The sequence below is a fragment of the Dendropsophus ebraccatus genome, chromosome 5, assembly GCF_027789765.1.
Source record: "Dendropsophus ebraccatus isolate aDenEbr1 chromosome 5, aDenEbr1.pat, whole genome shotgun sequence".
In the NCBI taxonomy this organism is placed as follows: domain Eukaryota; kingdom Metazoa; phylum Chordata; class Amphibia; order Anura; family Hylidae; genus Dendropsophus; species Dendropsophus ebraccatus.
In genome coordinates, this window is record NC_091458.1 from 1,878,118 (window position 1) to 1,892,553 (window position 14,436).

At 49.0% G+C, this 14,436-nt stretch overlaps 2 protein-coding genes across 2 annotated transcripts in view; one reads left to right on the top strand and one right to left on the bottom strand.

Moving 5' to 3' along the window:
- Positions 1–552: 552 nt before the first annotated feature.
- The window catches only part of LOC138793312 (caldesmon-like), a 39,952-nt gene continuing 26,068 nt past the window's right edge, over positions 553–14,436 (bottom strand). Inside the window, exons 4-6 of the mRNA XM_069971836.1 lie at positions 2,747–3,593; positions 2,102–2,599; positions 553–1,003 (exon numbers count right to left, since the gene is read on the bottom strand). Of these exons, the coding sequence (XP_069827937.1) occupies positions 553–1,003; positions 2,102–2,599; positions 2,747–3,593 (1,796 nt within the window). The remainder of the gene's footprint in view (positions 1,004–2,101; positions 2,600–2,746; positions 3,594–14,436) is intronic.
- LOC138793344 (FH2 domain-containing protein 1-like) overlaps positions 5,358–14,436 on the top strand; it is a 64,550-nt gene continuing 55,471 nt past the window's right edge. Inside the window, exon 1 of the mRNA XM_069971874.1 lies at positions 5,358–6,178. The gene's annotated coding sequence lies outside the window, so the exon portion shown is untranslated. The remainder of the gene's footprint in view (positions 6,179–14,436) is intronic.

Sequence of the window (14,436 nt, forward strand, 5' to 3'; positions counted from 1 at the left end):
GTTTCTTCCTCTGCTGCTGCTTCTCTCACTGCTGCTGTTTCCTTCTCTGCTGCTCTTCCTCTCACTGCTGCTGCTTCTTCCTTTGCTGCTGCCGCTGCTCCTCTCCTCTCGCTGCTGCTTCTTCCTTTGCTGCTGCTCCTCCTCTAACTGCTGCTGTTTCTTTCTGTGCTGCTGCTCCTCTCACTTCTGCTGCTGCTTCTTTCTCTGCTGCTGCTTCTTTCTCTGCTGCTGCTCCTCCTCTCACTGCTGCTTCTTCCTTCTCTGCTGCTCCTCCTCTCACTGCTGCTGTTTCTTTCTGTGCTGCTGCTCCTCTCACTTCTGCTGCTGCTTCTTTCTCTGCTGCTGCTCCTCTCACTGCTGCTTCTTCCTTCTCTGCTGCTCCTCCTCTCACTGCTGCTGTTTCTTCCTCTGCTGCTGCTACTCTTACTGGTGCTGCTCCTTCCTCTGCTACGCCTCATCTTACTGGTGCTGCTTCCTCCCCTGCTACGGCTCCTCTTACTGGTGCTGCTTCTTCCTCTGATGCTGCTGTTCCCTCCTCTACTATGGCTCCTCTTACTGGTGCTTCTTCTTCCTCTTGTTGCCGCACTTGCTGTTGGGGCTTCTTTCTCTGCTACTGCTCCTTTCGCTGCTACTTCTTTCTCTGCTGCTGCTGCTGCTGCTCTCACTGCTGCTTTGTCCTCTGCTTCTCCTACTCCTTTTCCCCCTGTTGCTGCTTTTTCCACTGTTGCTATTTTTGCTTCTTTGCTGCTTCATCCTCTGCTTCTCCCCTTGCTGCTCCTTTCCCCCTGTTGCTGCTTCATCCTCTGCTCCTTCCTCGCTGATTCTTCCTTGCTGCTCCTCTGACTGCTGCTTGTTCTTCCCCTGCTGCTGCTTCTTCCTCTGCCGCTCCTCCCCTGCTGCTTCTTTTTCTTGCTGCTTCTTCCCCTGCTGATTCTTCTTTGCTGCTCCTCTAACTGCTGCTCCTTCCTCTTGCTGCTCCTCTAACTGCTGCTCCTTCCTCTTGCTGCTCCTCTAACTGCTGCTCCTTCCTCTTGCTGCTCCTTCTTCCCCTGCTGCTGCCTCTAACTGTGCTATTTCTTCCTTGCTGCTCCTCTCACTGCTGCTTCTTCCTCTGCTGCGCCTTCTTCCTCTTGCTGCTGCTTTTTCTTCTGCTGCTCCTTCCTTTTGCTTTTTCCTCTGCTGCTCCTCCCTCTTGCTGCTCCTTCTCCCCCTGCTGCTCCTTTCTCACTACTTCTCCTTGCCCTGCTGCTGCTTCTTTTTTGCTGCTCCTTTCACTGCTCCTTCTTTTCCTGCTGCTCCTCTTGCTGCTCTTTCTTCCCCTGCTGTTTCATCCTCGCTGCTCTTTTCTGCTCCTTCCTTGCTGCTCCCCTCTCTGCTCCTTCTTACACTGCTGCTACTTCCTCTTGTTGCTCCTTTTTTCTCTGCTTTTCCGCTACCACTGCTCCTTCTTCCCCTGCTGCTCTTTTTTCACTGCTTTTCTCACTGCTCCTTCTTCCCCTGCTGCTGCTTCCTCTTGTTGCTCCTTCTTCCTCTGCTTCTCCGCTACCTCTTTTCCTCTTGCTGGTCCTTCTTCCCCTGCTGCTGCTTCCTCTTGTTGCTCCTTCTTCCTCTGCTTCTCCGCTACCTCTTTTCCTCTTGCTGCTCCTTCTTCCCCTGCTGCTGCTTCCTCTTGTTGTTTCTCCTTCTTCCTCTGCTTCTCCGCTACCTCTTTTCCTCTTGCTGCTCCTTCCCCTGCTGCTGCTTCCTCTTGTTGCTCCTTCTTCCTCTGCTTCTCAGCTTCTCCTCTACCTCTTTTCCTCTTGCTGCTCCTTCTTCCCCTGCTGCTGCTTCCTCTTGTTGTTTCTCCTTCTTCCTCTGCTTCTCCGCTACCTCTTTTCCTCTTGCTGCTCCTTCCCCTGCTGCTGCTTCCTCTTGTTGCTCCTTCTTCCTCTGCTTCTCAGCTTCTCCTCTACCTCTTTTCCTCTTGCTGCTCCTTCTTCCCCTGCTGATGCTTTCTCTTGTTGCTCCTTCTTCTTCTGCTTCTCCGCTACCTCTTTTCCTCTTGCTGCTCCTTCTTCCTCTTGTTGCTCCTTCTTCCTCTGCTTCTCAGCTTCTCCTCTACCTCTTTTCCTCTTGTTGCTCCTTCTTCCCCTGCTGCTGCTTCCTCTTGTTGCTCCTTCTTCCTCTGCTTCTCAGCTTCTCCTCTACCTCTTTTCCTCTTGCTGCTCCTTCTTCCCCTGCTGCTGCTTCCTCTTGTTGCTCCTTCTTCCTCTGCTTCTCCGCTACCTCTTTTCCTCTTGCTGCTCCTTCTTCCCCTGCTGCTGCTTCCTCTTGTTGCTCCTTCTTCCTCTGCTTCTCCGCTACCTCTTTTCCTCTTGCTGCTCCTTCCCCTGCTGCTGCTTCCTCTTGTTGTTTCTCCTTCTTCCTCTGCTTCTCCGCTACCTCTTTTCCTCTTGCTGCTCCTTCCCCTGCTGCTGCTTCCTCTTGTTGCTCCTTCTTCCTCTGCTTCTCAGCTTCTCCTCTACCTCTTTTCCTCTTGCTGCTCCTTCTTCCCCTGCTGCTGCTTCCTCTTGTTGTTTCTCCTTCTTCCTCTGCTTCTCCGCTACCTCTTTTCCTCTTGCTGCTCCTTCCCCTGCTGCTGCTTCCTCTTGTTGCTCCTTCTTCCTCTGCTTCTCAGCTTCTCCTCTACCTCTTTTCCTCTTGCTGCTCCTTCTTCCCCTGCTGATGCTTTCTCTTGTTGCTCCTTCTTCTTCTGCTTCTCCGCTACCTCTTTTCCTCTTGCTGCTCCTTCTTCCCCTGCTGCTGCTTCCTCTTGTTGCTCCTTCTTCCTCTGCTTCTCAGCTTCTCCTCTACCTCTTTTCCTCTTGCTGCACCTTCTTCCCCTGCTGCTGCTTCCTCTTGTTGCTCTTTCTTCCTCAGCTTCTCCGCTACCTCTTTTCTTCTTGCTGCTCCTTCTTCCCCTGCTGCTGCTTCCTCTTGTTGCTCCTTCTTCCTCTGCTTCTCTGCTACCTCTTTTTCTCTTGCTGCTCCTTCTTCCCCTGCTGCTGCTTCCTCTTGTTGCTCCTTCTTCCTCTGCTTCTCTGCTACCTCTTTTCCTCTTGCTGCTCCTTCTTCCCCTGCTGCTGCTTCCTCTTGTTGCTCCTGCTTCTCTGCTACCTCTTTTCCTCTTGCTGCTCCTTCTTCCCCTGCTGCTTCCTCTTGTTGCTCCTTCTTCCTCTGCTTCTCTGCTACCTCTTTTCCTCTTGCTGCTCCTTCTTCCCCTGCTGCTGCTTCCTCTTGTTGCTCCTTCTTCCTTATCTTCTCCGCTATCTCTTTTCCTCTTGCTGATCCTTCTTCCCCTGTTGCTGCTTCCTCTTGTTGATCCTTCTTCCTCAGCTTCTCCTCTACCTCTTTTCCTATTGCTGCTCCTTCTTCCCCTGCTGCTGCTTTCTCTTGTTGCTCCTTCTTCTTCTGCCTCTCCTCTACCTCTTTTCCTCTTGCTGCTCCTTCTTCCCCTGCTGCTGCTTCCTCTTGTTGCTGCTTCTTCCTCTGCTTCTCAGCTTCTCCTCTACCTCTTTTCCTCTTGCTGCTCCCTCTTCCCCTGCTGCTGCTTCCTCTTGTTGCTGCTTCTTCCTCTGCTTCTCAGCTTCTCCTCTACCTCTTTTCCTCTTGCTGCTCCCTCTTCCCCTGCTGCTGCTTCCTCTTGTTGCTCCTTCTTCCTCTGCTTCTCAGCTTCTCCTCTACCTCTTTTCCTCTTGTTGCTCCTTCTTCCCCTGCTGCTGCTTCCTCTTGTTGCTCCTTCTTCCTCAGCTTCTCCTCTTCCTCTTTTCCTCTTGCTGCTCCTTCTTCCCCTGCTCCTGCTTCCTCTTGTTGCTCCTTCTTCCTCAGCTTCTCCTCTTCCTCTTTTCCTCTTGCTGCTCCTTCTTCCCCTGCTGCTGCTTCCTCTTGTTGCTCCTTCTTCCTCTGCTTCTCAGCTTCTCCTCCTCTTCCTCTTTTCCTCTTGCTGCTCCTTCTTCCTCTGCTTTTCCGCTACCACTCCTCCTCCTGTCATTTCTATTGGTGCTGTTGCCTCTCTTTTGTAGGCCTTTTTTCTTACTAATGATTAGACAGCCTGAGAGACATCTAGAGATGACAGAGTTATAGAATATGTAAGAATAGAATGTGCATGAAGCGATGAGGTTATAGTTTGGTAATAGTTGCAGAACTTGTCTTACATAGAGATAATTACTGTTAATATATGTATCTGTGGGCGTCTCGCTTATTATCTCTCAGCTACCTGATATATATGCGAAGGTGGAGCCTGCTACATGACAGGAATAACAAGCAACATATAAATATAGATTACAGCCCTGCCCACTACTACAGGAGCGACCGGTCTGACCAAGTCTGCCACAAAACCCAACATCCTACACAGGCAACCTGCTCCATTCATCCTATAGAGAGAGACCGCCAGAGATGTGCCACCCTATAAAGAGAGACCGCCAGAGATGTGCCACCCTATAAAGAGAGACCACCAGAGATGTGCCACCCTATAAAGAGAGACCGCCAGAGACGTGCCATCCCATAGAGAGAGCACCAGAGATGTGCCATCCTATAGAGAGAGCCTACATGAGACACACCATCCTATAGAGAGAGCCTACCAGAGACGTGCCATCCTATAGAGAGAGCCTACATGAGACACACCATCCTATAGAGAGAGCCTACCAGAGATGTGCCATCCTATAGAGAGAGCCTACATGAGACACACCATCCTATAGAGAGAGCCTACCAGAGACGTGCCATCCTATAGAGAGAGCCTACATGAGACACACCATCCTATAGAGAGAGACCGCCAGAGACGTGCCATCCTATGGAGAGAGCACCAGAGATGCGCCATCCCATGGAGAGAGACCACCAGTGACGTGCCATCCTATAGAGAGAGACCACCAGAGATGTGCCACCCTATAGAGAGAGACCACCAGAGATGTGCCACCCTATAAAGAGAGACCGCCAGAGATGTGCCATCCTATAGAGAGAGAGCCTACCAGAGACACACCATCCTATAGAGAGAGCACCAGAGATGCGCCATCCTATAGAGAGATCCTACCAGAGACACACCATCCTATAGATAGAGACCGCCAGAGACACACCATCCTATAGAGAGAGACCACCAGAGATGCGCCATCCTATGGAGAGAGACCGCCAGAGACACTCCATCCTATAGAGAGAGACCACCAGAGATGTGCCATCCTATGGAGAGAGACCGCCAGAGACACACCATCCTATAGAGAGAGACCACCAGAGACACTCCATCCTATAGAGAGAGACCACCAGAGACACTCCATCCTATAGAGAGAGAGACCACTAGAGACACACTATCCTATAGAGAGCCCACCAGGGACACTCCATCCTATCAAAAGAGACCACCCGAGTTGCGCCATCCTATAGAGACCGCCAGAGACACTCCATCCTATAGAGAGAGACCACCAGAGATGCGCCATCCTATGGAGAGAGACCGCCAGAGACACACCATCCTATAGAGAGAGACCACCAGAGACACTCCTTCCTATAGAGAGAGACCACTAGAGACACACTATCCTATAGAGAGCCCACCAGGGACACTCCATCCTATCAAAAGAGACCACCCGAGTTGCGCCATCCTATAGAGACCACCAGAGACACACCATCCTATGGAGAGAGTGGGCACTGTACATCTTCACAAGATGCCATTTATCTTTTAGTTCCAGTCTGTCCTGCAGGTGTACTACATCCTGAGAGGCAACCTGTCAGACAGGCTGTCACTTCTCTAGGGACATCCTCCCATAGGCACACTCCATTCAGCATTCCCTTGCAAGGCGACATTCTTGAAGAATCAGAGAGGGATACGTGATGAAGAGACTGCTGTAGAGAAATGTGTTGAATCTAAGAGCACTGCTGCCCACCCCATTCCACTTTATGAGTATTTGGAACTCGCTTTCTCCTATAGAGACATGTAGTGAAGGAGAGAGAAAGCCTGGGGAAGCATGGCCACCACTGGCTAGAGGAAGACCCTCCTGTTCATCCGAGCGATACCTTGTGTGATCTTACCGGATTGTGTCAACGTGCACTAGAGACCACATCTTTCTTTGAGAGGACTCAGAGGAGCGTAGGTTCCATCAATGAAGGGGAATCAAAGACCAGAAGCTCTAGTCAAGAAACTTAGACTCTTCTGAGAGGAACCACCAGACCAGAGCACCGTAGGGTGAGTAGAGTCTTGGGGAGGTTGGTTGGTCATAAAGATGGAGGAGATGAAGTTCCTGATGTGATTTTTTTATGCATCCTGATCTATTACTGGAGAAGTGGAGGACATGTGGATTATCAATAGCTGGGAGAATGTGATAAGATGGTTGGAGGTCTATGTTATATGAAGGTGCAGGACATGTGGATTATCAGTAGTTGGGGGATGACATGGAGATAAGTGGGTGGACTGTATTGTAAGAAGGTGGAGGAGGACTGGTGGTTTATGAGCAGTGATACAGTGATGATAAATGGTCTAAGTTGTATGAAAGTAGAGGAGGACTAGTGGTTTATGAGCAGTGGGGGGTATGGCAGTCATAAGACAGTGGCAGAGGGTCTACGTTTCATTGATCAGAGGAGAACTGATGGTTTTGGGGCAGTGGGGGGATGGTGTATGATCTAAGGGCCCTATTCCACCGGACGATTATCGTTCAGATTATGGTTAAATCGTTCGAATCTAAATGATAATCGGTTGAAATGCAGTTAACGATTAACGACCGAATGAGAAATCGTTGATCGCTTTATAAGACCTGGACCTATTTTTATTGTTGCTCGTTCGCAAATCGTTCGCATTGAATAAGACGTTGTTCGGTCGTTCGCAGTAGATACGACCACAATAGCGAAGAAATAGCGAAGAAGAAACGATCGCAAATACGATCATAAGTAACGATTATCGTTCCATGGAAATGATTAAACGCTTTCAGGTCTTTCGCAATAGCGGTCATTTGAGATTGTTAATCGTTTACGATTATGTGAACGATAATCGTCCGGTGGAATAGGGCCCTAAGTTGTATGAAGGTGTAGAAGGACTGGTGGTTTGTGGGTTGTGGGTGGGTAAGGCAAGGATATGGCAGTCCAAGTTATATGAAGGTGGAGGAAGACTACTGGTTTATGAGCAGTAAGGGGTGATAAGATGGTGGTGGAGCTGTTGACCTCTTGGCCGGGTCATCCTATGGTTGGACAGTGACTTATGTATGGAGATTTCATTGCACCTGTGTAACACCTCATAACATCCGGAACCTGTAAAAACTTAATGAAGGGTTTTCTGCGCACTTTATGGAGATGATTCATGGTGGCGACTGGATGTTTACTACAGTGAGCGCAGTGCGTAATGTGAAACCTGTGAGATGGGTAATCAGAGTTATGTCACAGACGGGAGGGTGCTGGAATACCCAGAGAGCTATGATGGGAGAAAGGTTGGGTTACTCAGAGGTTTATGGGGTTCTGTGATACCCAAAGGGCTATGGGGGGGGGGGGGGGGGTGCTGTGGTATTGGGGGGGGGGATTCTCAAATGTTGCATAAAGAATTTATTAGCGTTTCTCCCCCTTTTATAAACTTATTCAGCTTGGGGGGGGGGGGGGGGGGGGGGAGTCTCCAGTCGTTGCTGTCAGGTCCAGGCTTTGTATCTGGGTCACTGTAGGACGTGGTGGTCTGGATCCTGGTGTCACACCACATACTTTTCTCCTGGAATCTTTTGACCCTTTGGTTGTATGGCCTCTGCTGCTCCCAGCACTCCTGGTTAGAGAGGACACCTGTAGTGGGGACAGTACAGGTACCCAGGGGGGGGTCATGGTCTTTACTGCTCCCTGGGTGGAGAGGACACCTGTAGTGGTGATGTTGAGGCCAACAGAGGAAGGTTATGGTCTCTGCTTCTCCCCGCACACCTAGGTGAAGAGGACACCTATGGTGGCGGTAATGACTGTACAGCCATCCAGTGAAGGTCATGGTCTCTGCTGCTTTCCGCACTCCTGGGTAGAGAGGACAACTGTGGTAGTGACTGTACTGGACTCCCGGGGAGGTCATGGTGTTTGCTGCTCCCCATGCTCCTGGGTAGTGGTGACTAAACAGGAAGCCAGGGAAAGCTCTCTCCGATTCCCTGTAATACTGGGTGGAGAGGGCACCTGTGGTGGTGGTGACTGTACAGGCAGCTGGGGTAGGTCATGGTGTCTGCTACTCCCCTTACTTCTAGGTGGAGAGGACACCTGTGGTGGTGGTGACTGTATAGGCTGCTGGGGCAAGTCAGGGTCTCTGCTGCTACCCTTCTAGGTGGAGAGGACACCTGTGGTAGTGCTGACTGTATAGGCTGCTGGGGGAGGTCAGCGTCTCTGTTACTCCTCTTACTTCTAGGTGGAGAGGACACCTGTGGTGGTGGTGACTGTATAGGCTGCTGGGGGAGGTCAGCGTCTCTGTTACTCCTCTTACTTCTAGGTGGAGAGGACACCTGTGGTGGTGGTGACTGTATAGGCTGCTGGGGGAGGTCATGGTCTCTCCTGCTACCCTTCTAGGTGGAGAGGACACCTGTGGTGGTGGTGACTGCACAGGCAGCTGAGGGAGGTCAGGGTCTCTGTTACTCCTCTTACTTCTAGGTGGAGAGGACACCTGTGGTGGTGGTGACTGTATAGGCTGCTGGGGGAGGTCAGGGTCTCTACTACTCCTCTTACTTCTAGGTGGAGAGGACACCTGTGGTGGTGGTGACTGTATAGGCTGCTGGGGGAGGTCAGGGTCTCTACTACTCCTCTTACTTCTAGGTGGAGAGGACACCTGTGGTGGTGGTGACTGCACAGGCAGCTGAGGGAGGTCATGGTCTCTGCCACTCTATACCCTCTGCACAATGCTGTGTTATTACTGGAAGCGGGCGGCGCAGGTCTATGATAACTCGCTATTCTGTGCCAGACAAAGAACACTGGGGAATGGATCACAGGGTGGATGCACCGCACCCCGGACTGAGCCACAGACAATACCAACATATCAGCAGTGTCAGCGTGTAAAAATAGTGTAAGGTGAAATAATTGCAATCATGGGATTCATATAACAAGCACCAACCAGGCTGATTATATGATGATGAACAAAGTCACCATGAATATTTGACCATTATCATCCTAAAAATGTGCTCCGACCAAACGATACATCATAATACACTGAGCACCCCGATCAAATGATACCCGACCAAACCGCAACCCTGTAATACACTGAGCACCCCGATCAGATGATAACGGACCAAACCCCATCCCCATAATACACTGAGCACCCCGATCAGATGATAACGGACCAAACCCCATCCCCATAATACACTGAGCACCCCGATCAGATGATAACGGACCAAACCCCATCCCCATAATACACTGAGCTCCCCAATCAGATGATAACGGACCAAACCCCATCCCCATAATACACTGAGCACCCCGATCAGATGATAACGGACCAAACCCCATCCCCATAATACACTGAGCACCCCGATCAAATGATACCCGACCAAACCGCAACCCCATAATACACTGAGCACCCCGATCAGATGATAACGGACCAAACCCCATCCCCATAATACACTGAGCACCCCAATTAGATGATAACGGACCAAACCCCATCCCCATAATACTCTGAGCACCCTGATCAGATGATAACGGACCAAACCCCATCCCCATAATACACTGAGCTCCCCAATCAGATGATAATGGACCAAACCCCATCCCCATAATACACTGAGCACCCCGATCAGATGATAACGGACCAAACCCCATCCCCATAATACACTGAGCACCCACGATCAGATGATAACGGACCAAACCCCATCCCCATAATACACTGAGCACCCCGATCAGATGATAACGGACCAAACCCCATCCCCATAATACACTGAGCACCCCGATCAGATGATAACCGACCAAACCGCAACCCTGTAATACACTGAGCACCCCGATCAGATAATAACGGACCAAACCCCATCCCCATAATACACTGAGCACCCCGATCAGATGATAACGGACCAAACCCCATCCCCATAATACACTGAGCACCCCGATCAGATGATAACGGACCAAACCCCATCCCCATAATACACTGAGCACCCCGATCAGATGGTAACTGACCAAACCCCATCCCCATAATACACTGAGCTCCCCGATCAGATGATAACGGACCAAACCCCATCCCCATAATACACTGAGCACCCCGATCAGATGATAACGGACCAAACCCCATCCCCATAATACACTGAGCACCCCGATCAGATGATAACGGACCAAACCCCATCCCCATAATACACTGAGCACCCCGATCAGATGATAACGGACCAAACCCCATCCCCATAATACACTGAGCACCCCGATCAGATGATAACGGACCAAACCCCATCCCCATAATACACTGAGCACCCCGATCAGATGATAACGGACCAAACCCCATCCCCATAATACACTGAGCACCCCGATCAGATGATAACGGACCAAACCCCATCCCCATAATACACTGAGCACCCCGATCAGATGATAACCGACCAAACCCCATCCCCATAATACACTGAGCACCCCGATCAGATGATAACGGACCAAACCCCATCCCCATAATACACTGAGCTCCCCGATCAGATGATAACGGACCAAACCCCATCCCCATAATACACTGAGCACCCCGATCAGATGATAACGGACCAAACCCCATCCCCATAATACACTGAGCACCCCGATCAGATGATAACGGACCAAACCCCATCCCCATAATACACTGAGCACCCCGATCAGATGATAACGGACCAAACCCCATCCCCATAATACACTGAGCACCCCGATCAGATGATAACGGACCAAACCCCATCCCCATAATACACTGAGCACCCCGATCAGATGATAACGGACCAAACCCCATCCCCATAATACACTGAGCACCCCGATCAGATGATAACGGACCAAACCCCATCGCAAACAAAAAATGGAGATGCACAGCTCTAAATATCAATATAGATATAAATACATGTACAAGAACGGGTGCACAAAGCCCACATACCAGACAAAGTACTGGAAAAAGAACAAAAGTAAGTATGTAATAAGGGCAATGGCACACCAAGAATAGGAGAGAAATAAAAATTTCTTTATTTAACAAACCATTGAAACATACAGGAAAAACACTTGAAAAAAGTTAAAAGCACTTAAAAAACAGAACAAGAGACCATGAACGTAATCATGTGCTCAGGGCCAATAGTGGAGAATTATATACTCCAGAAAAATGTCTCATATCCCATCCAGAAGCAAAAAGCTAGTCCCCTCACACGAGAAAAAACCTAAGTAACCAATCAATGAATATATATACAAAGTGCAAATGCATGAGAGAATACAGCACCCTATATGAGCCCCTACAAAAGGTGTACTAAGATTCCCTGGTATATCTGTATAAATAAACACCATATCCTTCAATCCAGGAATAAACACATACAGGGAATCCTTGCAGGGATAAACAATGCCGATGGCAAATAAAGAGTAGGGAAAATAATAAACAAAGGACATGCAGCACCTAAAGAAGTACCTAGATGAAATAAGGTACAAGAGACCTAGGGACAATGATGGTGAAAAACTGAGGGGGAGGGGGGGAGAGACAAGTAACCAATAGCTATGGCCCACAGATGTCCCACGCGTTCCGTCCTGCTCCCAGGACTTCCTCAGGGATGAATGCAATGGAGACAAGTGCTCCTTTTATACATATAGATCAATTAACATATGAAAAAAACATTAATAATATGCAGGAAATGACCCAACAGACCTGTTGCTGACCGAAGGAGGACTCACTCACACATGTTGCACCAAAAATGGCCGACACGGCGTGCGAACATACGCAATGCGCATGCGCGAAGAGCGTAATAGACATAACGAGAGTTCATGACGTCATGCGCATGCGCGGTAGTAATACAAATCCAAAATGGCCATTACGGCATCAATCACACCACATGCGCATGCGCCGACACACACAAGGACTCCTGTAACACTGCGCAGGCGCTAAAATGACACAGGAAAGCCGCCGGGGCTTCTACTGATGAAAGAGGTTAATTATGCTGCCCAAAGGCATTACAGATATCTCCAAATGTGAGTATAACCAATCCAAAAAATAATGAAATAAAATAAAAATAATGAAAACAATGAAATAGAGAGCTTATAATAAAGTATCTGAAGCAATTATAAATGAAAAAAGTCTACCAATATTAGAAAATGCAAGTACATCATGAACAGTGCTAATAAATAAAATATAAATAACTAAATACTACTAGGTGATTTGTAAATAGCATCACGATAATATAAAGTGCCATTGTGCTGTGACAAACAACATAGAGGTGTAACATACAAAAAACAACATGACACACAAAGGTATGTATATATGCATATATATATGTCATGACGTGATAAATTGCCAAGGAAAATAAATAGGCAAATGAAAAACCGTAAGTGAAAAAATATATATATGTAATATATCAGATACCCCGATCAGATGGTAACCGACCAAACCGTAACCCTGTAATACACTGAGCACCCCAATCAAATGATACCCGACCAAACCGCAACCCCGTAATACACTGAGCACCCTGATCAGATGATAACCGACCACTCTACAACCCCGTAATACACTGAGCACCCAGAGCAGATGGTAACCGACCAAACCGCAACCTTGTTATACAGTGACATCCCCGATCAGATGATAACCGAGCAAGCCGCAACCTCGTAATACACTGAGCACCCAGATCAGATGATATCGGACCAAGCCCCATCCCAATAATACACTGAGCACCCCGATCAGATGATAACCAACCAAACCGCAACCCCATAATACACTGAGCACCCAGATCACATGATAACCGACCAAACCGCAAATCCGTAATACACTGAGCACCCCGATCAGATGATAACTGATTTTACAACAACCCCGTAATACACTGAGCACCCCGATGAGATGATAACCGACCAAAACGCAACCCCATAATGCACTGAGCATCTCAATCAGATGATAACCAACCAATCCACAACCCCAAAATACACTGAGCACCCCGATCAGATGGTAAATGGCCAAACCGCAACCCAGTTATACACTAAGAACCCCAATCAGATGATAACCGACCAAACCGCAACCCCGTAATTTACTGAGTACCCCAATCAGATGATAACCAACCGTTTCACAACCCCATAATACAGTGAGCACCCAGAGCAGATGGTAACCGACCAAACCGAAACCCCGTTATACAGTGACATCCCCGATCAGATGATAACAGAGCTAGCCGCAACCCCGTAATACACTGAGCACCCCGATCAGATGATAACAGACCAAACTGCAACCCCGTTATACACTGAGCACCCCGATCAGATGATAACAGACCAAACTGCAACCCCATTATACATTGAACACCCCGATCAGATGGTAATCGACCAAACTGCAACCCCATTATACACTGAACACCCCGATCAGATGGTGACCGACCAAACGGCAACCCCATAATACACTGAGCACCCCGATCAGATGGTAACCGACCAAACCGTAACCCTGTAATACACTGAGCACCCCGATCAGATGATAACCGACCAAACCGCAACCCCATAATACACTGAGCACCCCGATCAGATGATAACTGATTGAACAACAACCCCGTAATACACTGAGCATCCCGATCATTTGATAACCGACCAAACCGCAACCCCATAATACACTGAGCACCCCGATCAAATGATACCCGACCAAACCGCAACCCCGTAATACACTGAGCACCTCGATCATATGATAACCGACCAATCCGCAACCCCATAATACACTGAGCACCCCGATCAAATGATACCCAACCAAACCGCAACCCCATAATACACTGAGCACCCAGATCAGATGGTAACCGACCAAACCGCAACCCCGTAATTTACTGAGCACCCCAATCAGATGATAACCAACCGATCCACAACCCCATAATACACTGAGCACCCCGATCAAATGATAACCGACCAAACCGCAACCCCGTAATACACTGAGCACCCCGATCAGATGGTAACTGACCAAACCGCAACCCCATAATACACTGAGCTCCCCGATCAGATGATAACAGACCAAACCGCAAACCCGTAATACACTGAGCACCCCGATCAGATGATAACTGACCAAACCTCAACCCCGTTATACACTGACATCCCCAGTCAGATGATAATTGACCAAACCAAAACCCCGTAATACACTGAGCAACCCGATCAGATGATAACCGGCCAAACCGCAACCCCATAATACACTGAGCACCCCGATCAGATGGTAACCGACCAAACCGTAACCCTGTAATACACTGAGCACCCTGATCAGATGATAACCAACCAATCCACAACCCCATAATACACTGAGTCCCCCGATCAGATGATAACAGACTAAACCGCAAACACGTAATACACTGCGCACCCCGATCAGATGATAACCGACCACTCCACAATCCCATAATACAC